We start from the raw sequence: 18,917 nt of genomic DNA on the forward strand, positions 1-18,917 counted from the left end.
CAGCTCAATGCTGTCGAGGGTAGCTACACCTTCAACATGCCTCGCCAAGAGGACATTCACAACCTCACTCGCCTTCCGAGCAGGCCCCAAGATTCCCACCGGTGACGAGGCACCTCCAGCTGTTGCTCCTCTAGCTCGATCGAACCCTCTCATTGGCAGTCTTCCTCCTTCACCACCTCCCGCCGACTCTGTCGCCGAATCATCCACCGAATCAAAGCCCAAGCACGCCTACGATGCTTCGAAACCCTTCAGTTTGGACATTGCATCCATCATTGCCAACAAATCCAGCGCATACGGCGCTGAGATGGACTCGGACCCAATTGCTCGACCTCAAATCCGCGCCAAGCCCGTCACTGGCCGTACAGTCTTCATCAAGGACCGAGTAACCAAGACAACTGGTCCCACACCCATGGTAGCTCTTCGAGTTCTCAACAGAATCATCCGAGAGGACCAGGTCAAGAACAAATTCCACAGCCAAAAGTTCCACGAGCGAAAGGGTCTCAAGAAGAAGAGACTAAGGAGTCAGCGATGGCGATCACGATTCAAGCATGGTTTCAAGGCGACTGTCAGCAGAGTTATGGAGCTCAAGAAGCAGGGCTGGTAGAGTGTAAAAGCACGGTGTACATTATATGAGAGCATGTAAATTATGATTAAGGAAAATTCATTATCGTGACTACATATATTCGTCATCATCCCAATCCTTGGTCGGACTTGGCAGAGGGCTGGCCTTGATCTTGGGTCGTGATCTGAAGACTGCTTCCATATCCTCTTGAGCCATGAGTTCATCAGTGATGATGGTCATGTCTTCCTCTTCCACCTTGGGAAAGTAACTTCCCTCCTTCTTAGGGGGCGCCTTGGTCTTCCGCAGGGAGCGTCGCCTGTCCAACTGGGCCTTTTGTCTCGCCTTATCGAAACCAGCCATGCTCTTCCGGGTCCGAGCAATGAGATCGAACTCCTCGTCAACAGATGTTTGACTGGGGTCCTCTACAGACACAGGTTCTGAAGACGTTGGTGGGGATATATCGATATCTTCATTATCGGGGTCGAATGCTCCACGAGCCATGGTCAGGCGAGTTCGTTCAGCAAGCGAAAGAGTGTGTCGAGGCTTGGGTCGTCGTTTGACGGGAGAAGGAGAAGCCATATCCATAGATTCAAGGATCTGGTCTGCCATTTCTTGAGTAGGGGAAGGTCTCGCCGGCATCAATTCTGGGGACTCTTGTAGTGGCAGAGGTGACGGAGGAGGAGACGGTTGAGGCGATATATGAGGTGAAAGCTGAGGTGAGACATCGTACTCAGGTCGTGGAGACGCTGCGACAGGTTCATCCTCAGGTTCGGGTGAGCTAGTCCGTTCAACTGACGAGGCACGAAGAATACGAGCTTCGTCCTCCGATGGCTTGCGCAAGTTTCTGGCGCGCGAAGAGACTGAAGCAAAAGAGTCGTCCGTATGAGCCAGCTTAGGGCGCACCGGAAGCCTTCTGGACTTGTCGAGCTTCGACTTGAAAGACTGAATTGGGGTTTCAGCAAACCCATCCTCATCTTCGAGTTCACTGATAGCCTCTTCTTCTTCTTCTTGTGGTTCAGGGGCCGGGGCATTGATGGCTGGTATATTATGGGAAGAAGGGCGCTGTAAAAAGTCAAGAGCTGAAGACTTTTGGGGTTTTGTGCTCTGCAACTCCTGGCTCAGATTGGACACAAGATCTTCGTACTCGCTGAGAAGCTTCGGTTTGCCGAAAGTCGCCTTCTTAGGGCTGGCACTTCCAAGATGAAGTGCCTCGTGGGCACCAAAGCCAAAATCGATGCCGTTCTCCTTCTCCTTTTGCTTGACCTTGGATGGGGATGGTTTGGGTTGATCAGCAGAGAGTCTGTTGCGAAAGGTTTGCCACTTTTGAAGTCGTTCCCTCTGTACGCGAACCCGAGTATCGAGCTGTTCCAGTAGACCTGTTGAGTGCTCCTCTAGTTCTCCAAGACGACCTTGCTGGACTCTTCTCCACACACGATCAAAGGGCATGCCCAGGAGTCCATCCTTCTTAACGCTGGCGTCTCCATAAAGCAGCGTCTCCATCCATCGCTCATTGCCAGACCAGTTGTTTCGAAGTGTCCGCCACATTTCCCGTCTAGCATCTTCAGAGATTGTCTTGCCTCCCTCGAGGGCATCAAGCGCTTCTTTTCTTCTGGCAATACCCTTCTCCTTGACATTCAAAAGGTCGGCAAAGTCTCTGAACCTTGAGTTTGCGGCTACCTTGCTGTTGAGAATGTGACTGATCGCAACTTTGTGCGCCAAAACCATGGTGTTGAGATCTGTATTGTCGCTCTTGTATCCCCGGTCCTCGAGCGCAAGTCCGAGCGCGAGTGCAGTATGTTCACCGCTTGTTGCGACTTCTTGGGCAATGACATGTTTGAGAACAGCAGATGAGAATGCTGCGAGAACCTCTTCGAGTCTTTCGCCTCGACATTCGTCCAGCATGGTTTTTCGTACGATAGCATCTCGTCCGAGGACGCCATTCTTCTTTGCTTGTTCGAGAGCTCGTAGCAGGGCGGCTCGCAGGTTGACCGATTGCGTTTGATCAAGAGGAGGGAAGAACGGTTTTAGTTTCTGAAAATTTCAGCTTGATTCTCACATTTGGTTTGATGTCCTACCTTTTTTGTTTCATCAGGATCCCATAGCGCAAAGAGCTGGAAGAGCGCCCATTCAACGCAGTGAACCCTCTTCTTCAGGCCCTGCGCATTGGAACCACCACTCGCAAACGTTTGGGCTTTGATACCAGGCCAATCCTCGTGTTGATCGAGGTCCAAAAGATTCAAATTGGTCAAAAAAATTGACAGCGCTGGAGGTCCATGGTGAACATGAGGACTCGGCGCCGTCGCTGGGGCGTGTTGAGTAGATTTATTAGTGAAGCCGGCCACTAAGCGGGCAGACCGCGTACGAGGCTGAGCTGCAGCCATGGTGGCATGTTGAAAGAAAGTGTTTCGAGAGCGAAAGTGCGGTTTATGTAGTTTTTTCGGCAAATATGCTGGTACGACCTGAAAAGGCGGAGTGTAAATAAGGCAAGGCTGATGGTAGAGTAAACAAATCGGAAGACGGCAGAGTTGGTGGAGGTGAAGGTGGAGGGGCTCAACGGCACGGAACCCTGTCCTGACGGTTTGTGGGGCCGGCGCTACCCTGCACCGAGCGACGACCTCACCCGTCCAGTTCATCGTGCTGATGAAACTGATGGCTTGAACCGCTGAAATATCATTTGATAATGGGGAGTGGTTTGGGATCTGCACATCATGATTTTGCACTTTTTACCGTGAGTTGGGCATTCTTTCTGAACGTCATAGGAATTCAGCCAGGTAAGGTCTTTTGTTCCTTGCTCACAGGTTTCCTGGAAGCAGTACCATGTGCCCGTTTCCCCAAAGAAGATGAAATCCAGTAGATTGTTGATTTTCTCTTCTTCCCCCGAAGCGACAAGCGGTTTAAAACTTTCCATGACTTGGGCATGACTTGTAGCAGGTATTCTAATCTCATAGTTGTGTTTCTCGACCAACTTGAGAACACTCTTTTGCCGAGATTCGTCATTTGTCGCTTCAGTGAGAGCCACTCGTAGTGACTCCATCTCTTCTCTCATCTCTTGTCTTGCCCGGTCCTCTCTTGCTCGAGCTTCTCTTGTTATATCTTCTCTTGTCGTCTTCTCTCGATCCATTTCTTCTCTTGCCTGTTTCTGTGCCTCGCGGAGCCCATCATTCTCGGCTTTTACGGCATCTTTCGCTTCGTTTGCCGCCGAAGTAGCGTTCTGAGCTTCCTCCAAAGCCTGCTTCAATCGAGTGACCTCGTCCGCTAGGGCCTTGTTCTCACCCGTTAGAATCGTTATCCGTACGGCGTCCTTATTCTCTAGCGGAATGTCCTCATCGACTCTTTGGCGTTTATTGGGATGCCCGGTGTCTTCGATGCGCGGAGGTGCGGAAGACATGATCGCGTCGTTGGTGATGTTGAGAGTCTGTGTTGGCACTCCGATGGCGATGGGCGGGGGCAAAATGATGTGAGAAGTTGATGAGTTGTAAGAAAAATGAGGCGGCAGGTCTTGTATGAATCAGAGATTGGCGAGCTGTTGGAGAGCTCAGTTGACTGTCGCCTTTAGGTACTGAGGCCATGACACCATGACACCATGACACCATGACACTGTTGACAGCTGTCAGGTGATTCACTTCCATTGAAGCAGAGGTCCCCATGAACAGGTCAAACGTCCAATGAATTAAATTTGCCATAAGGATTCTGCAACTGGTATTAGCATAAATCTTTGCTTTAGCCAGGAGACCTTTCGCGGCTTGACGTGATATGGACCGTGTCGCATCGGTCATCATCTCTCAGCTTCCCGATGCCCCTTTGGGCCGAATACATACGACTTATGGGTTAGTGTGTTTATCCCTATATCACTTTGGATGATCAATGAGCTACAACAAGTCTGATACTTATACTTGCTCATCTCTGAGTCTCAACCCCTGAACTGGATCATCTGGATGTTCCAATGTTGTCTCAGGGGTTAGAAGTTTTGTCACCTTCGTCACGAAATCCAACACCATTGCATCACTTTAAAATTTCATTTCAATGTGTATGAAGTGTCCCTTTATTGTTATCCCCTAATATCGACCATGAGAACTACCTGTTACGTCCCATCCCACCTAGCCTTCCAAAGAAGACAAACGAGAACTCCCAACAAGGATTGACAAAAGGAATATGGTAGAAGTGGCCGTGATTAAACTTACCTTTTTTTGTGCTTTTCTGTCGATAATTCTTCGTGAACAAGCCGGGTCTGCAGGAGGTTGGTAAAATAACCAGCAGTACCACAAACTTGGGCTCTAAACTTCACACCCATCAAACGAGAGTGTACTTTACCTCCTCCTAATCGAGCTGAGCATCATTGAAGTAGGGCCCATTGCCATACTCCTCCTCTTCCTCCTCCTCTTCCTCTTCCTCCTCCTCCTCCTCATCCTCCTCCACACTAAGCACAATTTCATCAGGCCAGACAGGCCAGGGATGACTGCTCTCCTGCTCCAGTATAATGTACCTAAGTTTACCATGATGGGCGTCATCCTCAGCCCCAGAGCCTCCAGGCACATAAGTAACATCAGGAGCATGCTCTGCATCCCCGTAGGGTACTGGGCTCCCAGGTTCATCTACCTCGGGAATGGTCTGGAGTCTTCGAGGGAACTCCTCGATCTTAACATCATCGCCCTGGAAGGTAAAGTCTTCAAGGAAACATCCGTAATCCTGAGGAGCGTCAGTGGAGTTGAAGTAGAAGTCAGAGCAACACCCGCATTCTAGGACATCTTCCAGGTCCACCTCGTCATCAGATGGATCAGAGCATTGTTCCTCGAGCCGAACATCTTCGGATTCATCCTCATCAAACTCCTCCTCTTCGAACTCATCGGCTTCGATTTGACCCTGCTCGTACTCGCCAAACTTACGCTTTCGCAGCCCCGAGCAACTGTCTTCGATCTCAGAATCTCTTCGAGGAATCGTATAGGACACACTATCGTCCCCCGAGGAGCCACAAGTGTCGGAACTCTCTTGACTTGACTCCTCGAAACAAGACTCCGAGACGTCAGCCTCATAGTCATCCTCTTGCCAACAGCCGCTGAAACCCTCAAAGCCCTCAGCAGGAAAAAAGGGATACTCAAGGGTAAACTCATGAAACGAGCCCTCGTACGTCACATCGCCTTCATCCATCTCAACATCGCGGTTGCCGACAAAGCGGTATCCAGGAAGATACCCGCTCAATTCCGACAGTGTCTTCGAATATTGCTGAGGGGCAGGGACAGGTGAAAGACGGCCATACACAAAGTTCGCGTCTAGGCCCTCTTTCTCAACATAGGAGAGACCACCATACTCGCCACCTTGCGGTCCGTTCATATCGATGCCTTGGTTCTCGGAAAAGCGTGTGCCAGAGTAATAGTGATCCCACTCGACAGGGGACGTGACTGCCCGGGTCATAGGAGATCCGGGGGTGGCATTGGGGAAAGAGACTGTGATACTAGGCACAGTCATTATGCAAAGAGAATCTAAAGGGTTAGAAAGGATTTAGAAGTCGGAAATGCTTTTTGTAGTGATATTAAAGCGGTGCTTGTTTGCGGAGAGGGTAGTGCTGTTGACTGGGGGTTGATGAACTCTGCGGGATATGAGAGTGGCTCTGATCTGGGCTCGCTGGGAGAGTTATATACACATGCGAGATGTTTTAATGCAAGTAACTAAATTCAACAGTAGAGTGATTTGTTCGCATGTTGCTTTAGGGAGCAGCTACATGTTCTCCTCACTTCAACAAACAAAGACTCATTTATCGTGACACTAAAGAAAATTGATTGTTCATCCGACCACAACCTCTGAACATGCAATGGCATTCAATAAACGTTTGGGGCAAGAATTGGAAGAAAAGAAGTGACAATGGGGGCGTAGGCCTGGAAGACATTGGTAGTCATCATGTTCAGCCTGTGGGCTGATTGTCACGCTGACCATTGCTGCTGTTCAGTCTCGGGCCACAATCATACACCAAATGGCCTAAGTAGTGAATCGCTAAAACTATGTCAATATTGAAGCAAGATCCGGGTGTGACATTGTGAATCTCGATTCCGAGAGCTTGGGTCATGATCAAAACTTTAGACCATTTATTAAGATAGTAAAAACAACTGGTCTAAGGGCGTGCTAAGGTTATGTAAAGCTTGCCCAAGCCCCTCCACAACTTAGGTTAGGGGTACCAAGTCTCCTTCCATCCCTAGTCCTGCACCCAGGCAAGGGGGTTTTCGTTAATCAAATAATCACCGCAACTCATGCAGAATCCCGATTCTAGTACGATTCTATCGTCAAAATCCTCTGTGCGTGTGGACGTAAACTTCTTGGTGAGCCAACAGCAAGAGCAGGGATCAGTCGGGTGGCTATAGCATCGCAGCTGCCCTGCAGCACTCTACCAATTGCGGGCAGCCCGATCACCAAGAACCCCGTCAACAACAGCCCGATGACAGTAGAAGTACTTAGAGCCGTAAGATGGGTTATCCAGGAAAGACTGCAATACACGTTGTACACGAGAATGGGTCTGCCAGTGTTTTTCAACAGAGGCTGCGTCAGGCAGGGTAGGGATTGCGGTGAACAAGTCCACACCAGAACAATTCAGGGTCGGGGAAAAACGAAGAAGGTAATAAGGCGACGGCCTCGGCTCTGCATCTGGGGTATTGCATCCACACAGAAGGGAGACCGCACACGCTTTGACCTTGCGAGGATCATTGAGGAAGCTCTGGGCTTGTGTCTCTTCCAAAGGCTCGACGTGTTGGTCCTCAGTGTCGGACCCCTGTGGTTCTTGGTTCCCCTCCGTTTCGGCTGCCGCACTTTCAGCGTCCTCGGGGGACTCTTCGAGGTGTTCCCAAGACATTGCCAAAAAGTCGATGACGTCCGAGTGCTGGAAATAGTTAGTTTGCTACTAAGTTCCCACGAGAGTATCTTCTAAACTCACGTTGACGCCCACCCAACAATCTGATAGCTCTGAATCGGATGGCATGCTGATGGTGATGGCGGAGAAGAATGTGCTGTTAATGTATTGATGTCGATGAGTTGTGAAGAGCGAAGTCTGAAGTCTGAAGAACGGAGAATGGGGAATGTAGAATGGAAGTGCCGAGATCACAAATGAGATACGATGGATATAGACCTACGCGCGGAAGGGAGGAGGTGCGAATGGGCCACCTGTCTCATCATCACCCCGTCCCTGTAGACCTCAAGCAATCTTTTTCAACAAAATGAAAGTGCCAGTTTCCTAAGATACATAAGAAATTTCCTCATACAGCCCATAGTGCGAAACTGTAAACACCAGAAGACCCCTTCCTTTCCTCGAAAGACTCTCCTTTCAACTAGAAAGAACTCCAAACAATTTCCAAGAGTCTGACCTTCAGGCTCGGGTAAACTTCTTGTTGACTTCCTCCAATTCGGCCTCTAAGACTTCTACCTCCTCCAAAAGAAGCATGGTCGACTCTCTCCAATACTTCATCACACGGGTCTTCGACTTGAGACGTCCCTTGAGTTCATCAATGTAATCGGACATTCCTTGTAAAGTCTCTGGGCGTGGGCTTTTCAAGCTTTCCTCAATATCAAAATCATCGCTGGGTTCCCCTGCGCTGTTGTCTGTATCGGCTCCTACAGAGCTGGAATGCTCGTCAAGGTTGGTCGGCTCGTCGTTGCTGGGCCTCAAGTCTCTCTCTGGTGTCAATAGCTGCGCTTCGGGCTCGACCTCGTTGAGTAGTTGTGTGAGGCCGCATCTTCGCAGACTAGAAACAGTCCCGTCGGAGTTGCCAGTGTGCTCGATTTGTTGTTGAAAGCTGACCTTGCGGAACTTCCGGGGCGCATCGTCCTCAGAGTCGCGAGACAAGCGGCGCTTGGTCATTTTGATGTGTAGTAGATTGGGAGATGATAGGTGTATTTAAGTGAGCGCCTAGTATGTAGGTTGGTGGTATGTGAATATGGAAGTGAGTGGTTCAGATTCTGTAAGAGGATAGGATCGGTATTTATACATGGAGGATTTTATTCAATACCTGCCGAATAAATTCACCCATGTGTCCCCTTTCATGTACGACACCTTGGTTTGAAAGTATTGGCCTTTCATGCACATGCAATGCTAAGGCCTTTGAGAGCGGAAACCTGCAGTAGAGACACATTGAGAGACTCACAGCGCTCTTTTCAACCGACCACTCACATAATTTCTCAGCTGGAGACAGAGAAGAATATTCGTGAAAGGAGACATGGCGAAAAGATTATCTGAAACTATTTGCCATATTTGAACAGACCATTCGTGGTAGGTCCCAGCAGATTAGGTCTTCTTGATCTGTCTATCATCTTGTGGTGATGCCGATCACATTTCCAAGCGCCTTTCACGGATGAGTAAATATCATATATCATTCACCGGCTGCTCTATGTTAGCATCTGAGCTTGAGTCCACTAGGCGCGTAAGTTATACTGTTGAGAACGGCCATCGGTGTGCCGCAGTCGTTCAAGGGACTGTAAATTAGTCCGGTATGTCCGTCCGCAGATAATGGGGGAGGCTGAGGTTCATAGTAAGCAGTCGAAGAGCTCTTAATGAAGTTACCGGAAGCTTGAGGTACATGTTGGGGCTCAGGGTGAACATTCTAGGAGAGGTTCATGGCATTACCGGGAGCTTGAGGCGGAGGTAGAGGAACTTGCCCATGCCCACCACAATACTGATCTCCACGGCCATTACTTCTAGGAAGCCCAACTTTGTTGCCATAAGGGAGGTCGCGTTGCGACTCTCCAACACCTGAAGGATGTCGCGATGCCGTTTCTGCTTGCTTCTGCTGATATTATGAGAAAGTGTTAATGTTCGGTGAAAAAGTGAGAGATAGTGTTGATGATGTCGATGGAGAGATACGAGGAGTTGATAGGGAAAAGAAGATCCTTAAGGCTAGGCATTTCTGTCTGCAGGCCACCGGACTCTGATATCGTTGCTGATACTGGGGAGGAGCTGGGAGGTGGAAATCCACAGAAAGGGGCACTGTTGAAAGATCAAGTTAGCAAGAGTCCCCGAGGTTTGTGTAGGTAATGACGGGATACTTGTGGAAAGGGCATCACTTGTGTTCTTGTCCATGTCTGAGGGGCCTGCAGCACATTCTCATCGAAAAGTGAGTGAAATGTACCAGCAGACGAATAAGCTGCTTTAAAACTTCAAATGAAATTCATCTTGAACTCAAGATAGAATAGATGCTTCACATCCCCAAAATGATATGTTTGCCAACTCAAACCCCCTTTTCCGTTCCATCCCTAGCCCTTATCGCATGAGGCACCCAAGTCCTCATGGCTCACGTCGCATTTTGATCAGCCCATCTTTCCTTGTCAACCAGGTACATTTTACATCCCCATGGATAGAACAACGAGGTCTTCGGCCCCTTTCGTCCACAAGAAAGCCAACCAGTGTTCCTTCGCCCAGTGACCGAAGACAAAATGACCGGTCGGGAAAGGTGAGTGAGTCTCCAGCAAAACTTAGCAGTGCAGCTCGTCGCTTTTCATCCTCTAGAACCGTGCATAGGAGTGCCAGGTCGTCTGTGCTAAGGTCGTCGTCTTTGATATCGAGCGGCAAGTCGATGGCGGCCAAGGCGAGGCGCTGAAGTCGGCGAGAAAATGGGTTGCCTCGTCCTTCTTCGGGCTGGGGAGGCTCCAACTTTTCGACTTGTTCTTTGAGTCTATCAGCGATAGATTCGAGATGAGCTGTGGCGCGGAGAGCAGTGTTTTCTGCCTGTAGACGTGCGATCATGGTGAACAACTCTCGAAGGTCGCGTCTGGACTGCTCAGAAAAGGAGGTCTCGTCAAAATTCGCCTGTTTATTCGTCAGTTATAGGAGCACGGATAAGATCCTCTGACATACTGTCCCAGAGCTATTGCTCTTTAAAGCCTTTTTGGCGTTCGCTTGATCCGGCATCATGTATGCGTTTTGGTGGATGACACAAGATGTTGAACAAAGCGGAATGAACAACATAAACAAAGCTGAGGGGAGATTATTACGAGCTACTAGAGACCTGAGTAAACATATAGTTGGTTTTAAAGTGTTTGCCCATTCTGCTTGTATCTGTAGGTACCTAGAAACGTTTGAGAGCTGTCAGTCACTGCCACTTCCACTACCTTCCATCTCTGCCAGATATCGGCTCCTGCCGCACGAATTTCAATTGACATTTTTCCTTCCATATCATCCAAATTTCAGCCTTCATCGACATCCAGGAATGTTCCCCTCCAACGCCAGTTGAGAAGAAAGATGACATCGCATCCAGCTACTCCCAGCACTATCGCAGGCTCCGGACAGGATGCGAACGGTGACTCAGTTGTCAGTTTATGAACCTCCCAGTCAAACCGGGCTGTTAACCAATCCTCGAACAGGAGTCCCTTCGCCAGCTCTTACATGAGGCCGAACACACCATCACCGGGTTGAAAGCCGAGCAGAAAGCGACGCAAGACTTCTTCGTTGCCCAGAATGCGGAGCTCAAGAAAGAGAATAACCAGTTGCGGGAAGACGTGGCCGCGCTTCGATGCCAGAACTCACTGGCTGGTAACGCTAGTAATGAAGCCACTCCAGGCGCCAGCGCGACAATGAGCCCACAGGACTTGAAGAAACTGCAAGGAATTCTCCAGGAAGTGAAACGACACAGCAGCGAGCTTCATCAGAAAGCACGAGAACTTCGCGACTCTGTACTTCTCAAGCAAGAGGAGTTCAGTCGAAAGCGACGCCGCACGGATTCAGAAACCGACAAAAATGAAGAAGAAAATCCGGCAATGCAATTTGTCCAATCGTGCAAACAATACAACAACCAGACATTCCGTTGCTCCATTACCTTTTACGGCGCACTCAAACCCTTTATCGAAGACCTAAGTCGTGCACAAGAATCACAATCGTCATTGTCTCACGAAAAGATACGACGAAATCTGGCAGACTTTGTTTACTCCGGAACTAAATCTGGATGGCATTGTCTTCGAGAGGTCTGTGAGAAAGGCAAGCTCTCTGATGAGATCAAAATCCTTTCCGCTTGCCCGCTCCATGGCCCCTATTGCGAGTTTCTTATCTTGAAGCATCTGAGCAATAAGGGTAACTTCAGTTTCACATCATTCGGTGACATCGAGAATTCCACGAACAAAATCGCCTAGTTCGCTCAGCGCCGTGGCTAGTGAGGGAGGATTCATTCGGGTGCGACCATGGTTAGGGCATCGGAGACAGCAAGGTCACTCGATATATCACAAAATAGTAACTAGAATCCTACCATTTTAGTTCACTTGTGCTTCTCGTATTCTGTACCGTGAGGTTCCGTCTCAGCTATCGACCTGGTACAAAAGGTTGAGAACAATGTACCCACTCATAGATCTCCGATGTTCGGGATTTTGCTGAAGGAAATGGAGATCCGACTATTAAAATGTTAAGAATACCAATCGCGGTTGGTCCCGGAAGAGTCTCTTCGGTGACGGATCTTCTCAAAGGCTTCTGTTCATCCTTGAGGGGACTGAACAAGGTCACAACAAACCAACAAGAAAGTCTCAGATTCGCTGGAGACACTCTTTCCGACCTGAAACTCTTATGTTGTATTCAAAGCCCAATGGCTATTCGCTGTGTGATAAATCGCTGTAGGAATACTCCAAAGCCTCTCCAACCCCTCCTGAAATTTGTCTTTCTCCATGCCCGATAAAGTCCATTTGCATAGTCCCAGCTGCAGAGCTCAAGTCTCTTTGCTTGCTCTATAGATCCAGACCAAGCGTTCCCAATATTTGTTTATCGGCTGCTTTTCGGCACCCTGAGCTTCGAAATTATGATCTGTTCTTGTTTTCCCGATGGCTGAGGCCGAGTTTCTGAGATTGTCCTAGAACTTGCCGGTTTCTCAGCTCGGGCGCATTGTGCCACAACACAACAATTTAGAGCGTCGCTCTCTGTGGGGGACTTATTCCCTGATGGCATCTGTTTCAAAGAGTGTTCGGTTAGTTGTCTGTCGTCATTCTCTGGAGATGGTGACTGAAGTGTTGTGATACCTTCTTCTCCATTGACAGAAACGCTATCTTCATCATCGGCAGGAGTATCGTCGCTGGGATAGTCGTCGGCAGAGAAGTCATCGTTTATTTCACTTTGGATTTAGTTAGCTACTTGTTCCAAGGGGCGGAGATGACCATCGTACAGTGCTTCTTCTTTATCCTTCTTAATCTAATAGAAGGCATCTGTGTTGAATCAGCAGGAAGTGAAAACGGCTTATCTCATATTCCTACGCTTGTCTCTGCTCATGGTACTGGAGCGCGTTCGTGATATTTGATGATTGTTGGATGAGGGGATTGCCAAATCTGGAGTTATAGCGGTGGACTGTTGGTGGGCAGGAGAGCTTTCTTAGGTTCTGGTCAAGGGGCTCTGGTATGTAGTGGTTTATAAATGATCAGTCTGATGATAAAAGGGGTTCAAATAGATGGCTTCACGAAAGAGATGTTACCATGGTTGATTGTAAGATGGATGGAATTGAAGTTCAGGTACCATTGCGTTGATGGCCAAAAGCTGTTCTCTTGCTTATGGGGATTTCCAACGGAAGGTCTTTCGCAGACACTTGCAGCTACAGGCAGCTTCCATCTTCGCCATCAAGCTCCACCTGTGTTGGCACTCATATGCCACTTCCCAACCACGCGAAGCGACTTTTCTGCAACATGTCTTCGTACTTTCGCAACAGAGAAGAGGTGGATGCAAGTTTGGAAGTGACAAATGCAACTTCTTGGTCAAGGCGGTCAGTGTTGGGTCTCAGAGGAAACTTCAGATCTACAATCCTGCTGTGGTCACTTCTATTTGAAGTAGCAAGGTTACCTCGTCAGCGCCTATCCTTTTCTTTTTTTTCTGCCCGACTTGAAGGACCGCTCGGCATTCTTAGCATCAGAGCGATGGTGACTGGGGATCTATAGACTCTTTAATTGGCAATCACTTCAATAAAAGCAATCAATGTATTTTGGTCACCTTCAATCACAATCCGGGCAACGTCCTTTTTGACAGCACAAGTCGGGAAGTGATCAATATTGGCACAACAGTGGAGTTTTATTCCTAGTAATAGTCCCCCAAGCCCATGGTACTTCGCTATCTCATGATTGTTGACATCTTTCATTACAATGTATGTCATTTCGCCTCGTATACTACTTCATATACTCGTTCATAACCTGTGCGTTTTCCAACTTAACGTCTGTGCAGACACACGATGCTAGACATGATGGAGAGATGAGGACGCACTGTTTAGCGTCGGGCTATCAACCTTTAGTATGCAATAGAATCAGTGGCACAATGCAGAAGCAAACTCACGGCGAAAGACCTCAAACTTGTCACCATTCAGGTTCATGGAGAAGCTGCTACCAAGACCAGAGCGACCAGCAAAAGAGTCCCAGCTGATGCTGTCAACCCGGCTGGCGTCGCCCTTTGCTCCAACGCTGAACATGATGCCTCCGACAGGGGCACCGGGGTTCATCGCCTTGACGTGGCGGTAGGCCTTGACGAGCGCTTCCTCGTCATCAACATTGAAGGAGATCGCCTTGGAGACGGAGGGCACTTTGCTGTAGACGTTGCACTGAGTGCCACCTCCATAGCTGTTACTGACGACACGAAGGTCGGGGGCCTTCTTGCTGTTGCGAGTCACAGCCTGGAGGACCATGCGGTCAACTCGCTTCAGAGGCTGCTTCTGCCTCGGAAGCGGTTGGGTCTGCAGGGACCGGAACTCTTGGGCGGGCTTGATATCCTGAGCAGGTTTGAAGTCTTCCGCAGGCTGGGACTCTTGTGTTCCGGGGTTCTCAGCCACGGCAGAGATCGGAAGCTCCCCAAAAAGGACCTCTCGAGAGAGCTTCTCAGCAGTCCCAGCACCGTATGGAGGGGGTGGAGCAGTGGGGGCCACGGGCTGGCCGCGGGCCAACTCAGGAGGAGGGACGATCACATCATAAGGGTCCTCGGGAGAGCCGAAAGATGGAGGGCCCCAGGCGCGTGGCTGCATACCGAGAGGCGGGTCCTCAAAGCGAGAGGAGGCAGGACTTGGGTAATAGTTGCTTTGGCTGGTAAAGCCGGGAGAGATCCAAGTTCCGTAGGGGTTGGATCGGAAGTTGCCCTGACGTGGGGGAGGAGCAGACTTAGGCATCGCGATGGAAAAGCACCTGTTGTTGTGCAGATGAGGATTGAGGTGAATGAGGAAGAATGTAGAAGCACCGTGTTTGGTGGGGAACGGAGGTGAAGATGAAAGGTGGACGAAATTTGGTTGATGCGGGCGGCAGACGGCAAACGGCTCAGCAAACGGAAGGTGCCAAATGCTTCTGCACCTGCCCGCTACGTAAGAGCACCTACCGTACCTAGTTTGCCAAACTCTACTGTCACCTCAGTCACCAAAATATTGGCAGATCTCACCATAAAGACATCTTCATCTCTTCAAAATGTTTCTCCTTCTATTCTCAACTCCCAACTTAGTCCTTGGTACCAACCTCCAACTCGACAATGTCCTCGCTTACAAATTGTAGCTGGCCCGACTCCCTTTCCGACGACGTCACAGCGTCCACAGAAGATCTCAACAACGACAAGACAGTCCCTCACCTCGATTATGTGCCTCCTATAGCAGCTGTGAAGGTCAAAGCCTTCTCGGAGCCGTGGCCAGGCGATAACCCCACGAAATCTCAGAGAACAGAGTACATCAACGCCTACCTCGTTTGGGCGCGGCCCGAGGACCCAGCGCTACAAGTGGCAGTACAAGGCCAAGCTCGGGCGAGAATTGTGAGGGCTCTCCCGATGATCCAAGCAAAAGATTGGACTGAGGCGGAGACTGATCACTTACATTATCTCATCGACGAAGAATATTGGCGTCTCTGGCGTAAGTTCCCCGACCACTCTTTCAAGAATCTGAATCCTGCTGACTATTTTATCCGCTCAGTGGAAGACGTTGAGCCCAAGCCTTTGTGGCCTTGGACGCACCCCGAGCCCGTTTTCTTTACGTTCAATGAAAGCTCCCGTTGCTTCATCCATCGTCCCCTCCAAACACCCTGGAGAGTCCGAGGTAGTACACTATCAGAGCTACCATCTCACTACGACTTGACCATCAAAACTAATAGAGACACTCACGATGCAGAGCCGAATGTCCCTGCGACAAGTCACGGTCTCTCTCGAGCGCTGCAGTGGCTGGCCAGTTTTGGTCTAGGCTTGTGATGAAGTGGTTATATGATCCGATAGAACTTATGGAAGCATCATCTATTCTTGGTGGCATCCATTGTCATCGCCAGTGTGTGTTATACCCGTGTGTTAGTCGTGATTGGGCTAGATTGGATACCTGGGGTTGTTTGAGTTGGATAGCTATTTCTGGAGATGTTAGACAGAGCAAGTTACGGCAAGCTTAGTTCTTCTCCCAAACACCAGCATGTAACATATTTCTGGTGGTAGATCACCTTAATTCGTTGTTTCCTTCATATGTGAGGTTCCTTGGCGCCTAGATCAACAACAACATCTTCAAGTTCAACAAGTGAGGTCAATTGACTTCCGGCATAGTGGGGTTCAGGTCCGGTGTCTGTCGGTGTGGTAGACCCACAATTCCGGGACTCCACCGCCAGCTTACTCCACGTTCCTGACGGCAATACAGTTCACGGTAGCACTCGAGATACAGCAAAATAGCTGACAGAACCAGACTTTTCTTGCCATTTTCTTTTACAGGCGCTCGAAGTTGTGGTTATGAAGCCAGTTATGTGGCAGCTATAGCAGCATTTCTTTCATAACTAAAACTATCATCTATCAAAATGTGCCGTGCCCCCCTTGCTGTTCTCTCCATGCCTTGGGTCCAGCTGGAGGATTGATCGGTGGATCAGGCTGTTTCTGATTCCCTACAACATGCCAAGCTCCTCCTTGACTTCCACCCTGTCTTTGCGAAGCAGATGAATGAGTTTGACCACCGTGCCCAGGACGGTGCTTTTTCTGCTTCTTGGTCTGGAACTGTCTCTTCTGGACCCTGTCTCGCGAGCCATTCTTTTCCCCTTTGCGCTTTCTTGGACGACCGCCTGCAGCTTTAGGACCGCTGCGAACCTGTTCCGGCCGGTCCTCCATCATGTCTTCGTCAGAGGACTCAATCGCTGTGGTCTCTCCGTCTTCAGAACAACCCATGCGTGATTCTTGCGAAGTACTTGGATCAAGTTGTGCGATGAAGGGGCTTCGAAGGTTCGACTGGGCTCTGCTGGGCTGGTTCGTGAGAAACGCCTGGAAGGGATTAAACCCATCCCTGTGATCGACTATAGTCCCGGTCGAGTCATCAGCATTGGAGCCAAATGGCGGACGGAGAGGACTGTTCTCCCTTTGAAAGTGTTCCGCTGGCTGAGCATTGCCAGAAAAGCCACTCCAAATCGCAGCTTTGGGTGGAAAGTTGGTATCGGCTGGGACTCCTTGTCTAGCAGCCTGGTGATAGAGCTTATCGCCTTGTATGGGAGGCTGATTTACTGCAGCATTGCAGAGCCTCCTCCTCTGAAGCTTCATCCAAGCCCCTTTGTATGCCTCCAATAGCTCATCCAGTCCTGAGGCGTGGCTTGTAGAGGTCTGACTGGCACAGTATTTTAGATGATGGAAATCGCAGGAATTTTTCAGCCCATAATTATCCAAACTGTCCAAAGCACTGATCACGACACTCAAGTCTCCAGTCCTGACCGGTATAATGTCAGCTGATGTTGGTACTGCGCGCATGCCAACTAGATCAGCTATCAACAAGAGAAGCTTGGCGTAACGTGTAATAGGGATACCGGAAGCCTTAAATTGTTCTTGATGGACGCGAAAGCGCCTTAGTACTGAAGAACCTGAGAACTGGTCCAGGTTGCCACAGCCGAGGTGGCTCAAGATACGGGCCTCTTCCGTAGAGAACCCTTCGCCGTCATCTGCCCGACAGATGACCGCCCATCTGATAACGATGGGGAGAAATCGGTACCCATTTGTCTCCTAGAACAAAGGGTGTGTCATGATTCTCTTGAGTTTGTCGCAGAAATCCACCGTCCACAACGGGTTGCGCTTCATTCGTCCACCATGCATAAAGCTATCGCTACCGCTATTGTCGAACTCAAACTCGTGATACATTGATATCAGGGAGAGAGGGTCCATGTTGCAGAGATGAAAGGAGATCTCGAAGACGGAGGAAAGATAAGTACCGCGATCGGGCAAGCGAATTATTGCAGCGTTGACTAAACCACTCTCCCAAGAGACAACCAGCTCATCTTCTTGAGCTTGGCTCCAAGTGTGAGAATCGATGAGTTTCGCGAGTTCATACAGCTCTTCTTCTCTGATTCTTTCCCTACTGACGGTAGCGGATTGCCTGTTCTTCTCCCTGGCAAGATGGACTGAGCTTCGATAACTCTCGATGAAGTCCGCGACCGCTCGACTCTCATATGGCTCGGGCGCTGCCAAATCATTCTCACGGCCGAGCTGTGATCGGTCGATAGCTCGGTATGGAGAGCCTCCATAATCGCTGGGAATATACTCATCACCCATCCAACTTTGGCGGTTGTCTCTTTCATCACCCAGTGCTGCCGCTGGCGATGGAAATCGCCTCTGCGGTTGACGGAGAGCATTCTCCGCGGCGAGAGTCTTTTTATTCTTGGACCCTCGAGGTCTCCCTCTCCCTCTACGTATGGGAGGTGCTTGCGCTTGATTAGGAGTAGAAACGCTGTCGTTCTCGAGGTTAATGGGAAGAAGCTGGCTCCCATCTCCGACCTCCGCGTTAGAGTGCTGATTCTGAGGAGTTACAGGCAACCGCGCGTCCTGTGAGCGTTCGCCTGGCGGCGAATGACTTTCATCCATTCTTTTCCGTTTTCGCAGTGATCGTGTTTGATCTGTCTGTGCGTGCTGTTGTGCGATTTAGGGCGGATGTTGGTGGTGAGGTTGTGAAAGGAAATCTGAAGAGAGGCCCACTCGTGAGGCGGCTTTACCAGGCTCTGGCCTGAGGCTAGGGGCTGCGCTTTGGCATGAATGCAGCGCAAACCAATTTCACATATGGGCTTCCTTAAGACGCGAGTTAGCCCCCTTAACTGGTCTCGGCCTTCAACGATAGTGTTAACTCGGAAGGGCACTGACAGATGGGGGGATAGTCTGCGCTGCAATTGTTTCCACAGCCTTTTGTTCATCGGGATGGCGAAAGTGTTTGATTGGAGTCCGAATAAATTAACCTGTCTAGACTCAACAAAGCAAATGAATGTTTAACTTTTGACATGGAACTTACTGAACAAAGAAAGAAAGGCTGATGGCGTATGCTTGTTGCTCAGCTCCAACACGCATGACGATTAGCAAACACCATGAGTATGTGAGATCCTTATATTGCCATTTCATGTTTTTACACGTTTGACATGCTGATATCTGAAGTTTCCTGTTTGGTCTTTGGCCTGGTTGATTATTGCCTCCTCCAGAAACAACTCA

General features: G+C 49.6%; 11 protein-coding genes across 11 annotated transcripts; 3 read left to right on the forward strand and 8 right to left on the reverse strand.

Annotated features, from left to right (window-relative positions):
- Window positions 1-7: 7 nt before the first annotated feature.
- Window positions 8-604, forward strand: J7337_006526 (uncharacterized protein; the record flags this gene model as incomplete). The annotated part of the gene is made up of 1 exon (XM_044824188.1): window positions 8-604. One exon carries the CDS (start codon window positions 8-10, stop codon window positions 602-604), a length of 597 nt encoding a protein of 198 aa, XP_044679845.1.
- Window positions 605-673: 69 nt separating this feature from the next.
- On the reverse strand, window positions 674-2,943 carry J7337_006527 (uncharacterized protein; the record flags this gene model as incomplete). Its single annotated transcript, XM_044824189.1, has 3 exons — window positions 674-2,593; window positions 2,638-2,864; window positions 2,925-2,943. 3 exons carry the CDS (start codon window positions 2,941-2,943, stop codon window positions 674-676), a joined length of 2,166 nt encoding a protein of 721 aa, XP_044679846.1.
- Window positions 2,944-3,232: 289 nt separating this feature from the next.
- J7337_006528 (uncharacterized protein) lies at window positions 3,233-3,950 on the reverse strand (the record flags this gene model as incomplete). Its single annotated transcript, XM_044824190.1, has 2 exons — window positions 3,233-3,261; window positions 3,290-3,950. 2 exons carry the CDS (start codon window positions 3,948-3,950, stop codon window positions 3,233-3,235), a joined length of 690 nt encoding a protein of 229 aa, XP_044679847.1.
- A 929-nt stretch (window positions 3,951-4,879) lies between these two features.
- On the reverse strand, window positions 4,880-6,025 carry J7337_006529 (uncharacterized protein; the record flags this gene model as incomplete). The annotated part of the gene is made up of 1 exon (XM_044824191.1): window positions 4,880-6,025. One exon carries the CDS (start codon window positions 6,023-6,025, stop codon window positions 4,880-4,882), a length of 1,146 nt encoding a protein of 381 aa, XP_044679848.1.
- Window positions 6,026-6,935: 910 nt separating this feature from the next.
- On the reverse strand, window positions 6,936-7,523 carry J7337_006530 (uncharacterized protein; the record flags this gene model as incomplete). Its single annotated transcript, XM_044824192.1, has 2 exons — window positions 6,936-7,424; window positions 7,479-7,523. 2 exons carry the CDS (start codon window positions 7,521-7,523, stop codon window positions 6,936-6,938), a joined length of 534 nt encoding a protein of 177 aa, XP_044679849.1.
- Window positions 7,524-7,907: 384 nt separating this feature from the next.
- Window positions 7,908-8,399, reverse strand: J7337_006531 (uncharacterized protein; the record flags this gene model as incomplete). The annotated part of the gene is made up of 1 exon (XM_044824193.1): window positions 7,908-8,399. One exon carries the CDS (start codon window positions 8,397-8,399, stop codon window positions 7,908-7,910), a length of 492 nt encoding a protein of 163 aa, XP_044679850.1.
- A 1,419-nt stretch (window positions 8,400-9,818) lies between these two features.
- Window positions 9,819-10,442, reverse strand: J7337_006532 (uncharacterized protein; the record flags this gene model as incomplete). The annotated part of the gene is made up of 2 exons (XM_044824194.1): window positions 9,819-10,340; window positions 10,389-10,442. The coding sequence occupies 2 exons, from the start codon at window positions 10,440-10,442 to the stop codon at window positions 9,819-9,821; spliced, it is 576 nt and encodes a 191-aa protein (XP_044679851.1).
- A 330-nt stretch (window positions 10,443-10,772) lies between these two features.
- Window positions 10,773-11,656, forward strand: J7337_006533 (uncharacterized protein; the record flags this gene model as incomplete). Its single annotated transcript, XM_044824195.1, has 2 exons — window positions 10,773-10,841; window positions 10,895-11,656. 2 exons carry the CDS (start codon window positions 10,773-10,775, stop codon window positions 11,654-11,656), a joined length of 831 nt encoding a protein of 276 aa, XP_044679852.1.
- Window positions 11,657-13,788: 2,132 nt separating this feature from the next.
- J7337_006534 (uncharacterized protein) lies at window positions 13,789-14,637 on the reverse strand (the record flags this gene model as incomplete). Its single annotated transcript, XM_044824196.1, has 1 exon — window positions 13,789-14,637. The coding sequence occupies one exon, from the start codon at window positions 14,635-14,637 to the stop codon at window positions 13,789-13,791; it is 849 nt and encodes a 282-aa protein (XP_044679853.1).
- Window positions 14,638-14,987: 350 nt separating this feature from the next.
- J7337_006535 (uncharacterized protein) lies at window positions 14,988-15,689 on the forward strand (the record flags this gene model as incomplete). Its single annotated transcript, XM_044824197.1, has 1 exon — window positions 14,988-15,689. The coding sequence occupies one exon, from the start codon at window positions 14,988-14,990 to the stop codon at window positions 15,687-15,689; it is 702 nt and encodes a 233-aa protein (XP_044679854.1).
- A 576-nt stretch (window positions 15,690-16,265) lies between these two features.
- On the reverse strand, window positions 16,266-18,305 carry J7337_006536 (uncharacterized protein; the record flags this gene model as incomplete). The annotated part of the gene is made up of 2 exons (XM_044824198.1): window positions 16,266-17,450; window positions 17,502-18,305. 2 exons carry the CDS (start codon window positions 18,303-18,305, stop codon window positions 16,266-16,268), a joined length of 1,989 nt encoding a protein of 662 aa, XP_044679855.1.
- Window positions 18,306-18,917: the final 612 nt, after the last annotated feature.

This window comes from Fusarium musae, chromosome 5 (genome assembly GCF_019915245.1).
Source record: "Fusarium musae strain F31 chromosome 5, whole genome shotgun sequence".
NCBI lineage: Eukaryota > Fungi > Ascomycota > Sordariomycetes > Hypocreales > Nectriaceae > Fusarium > Fusarium musae.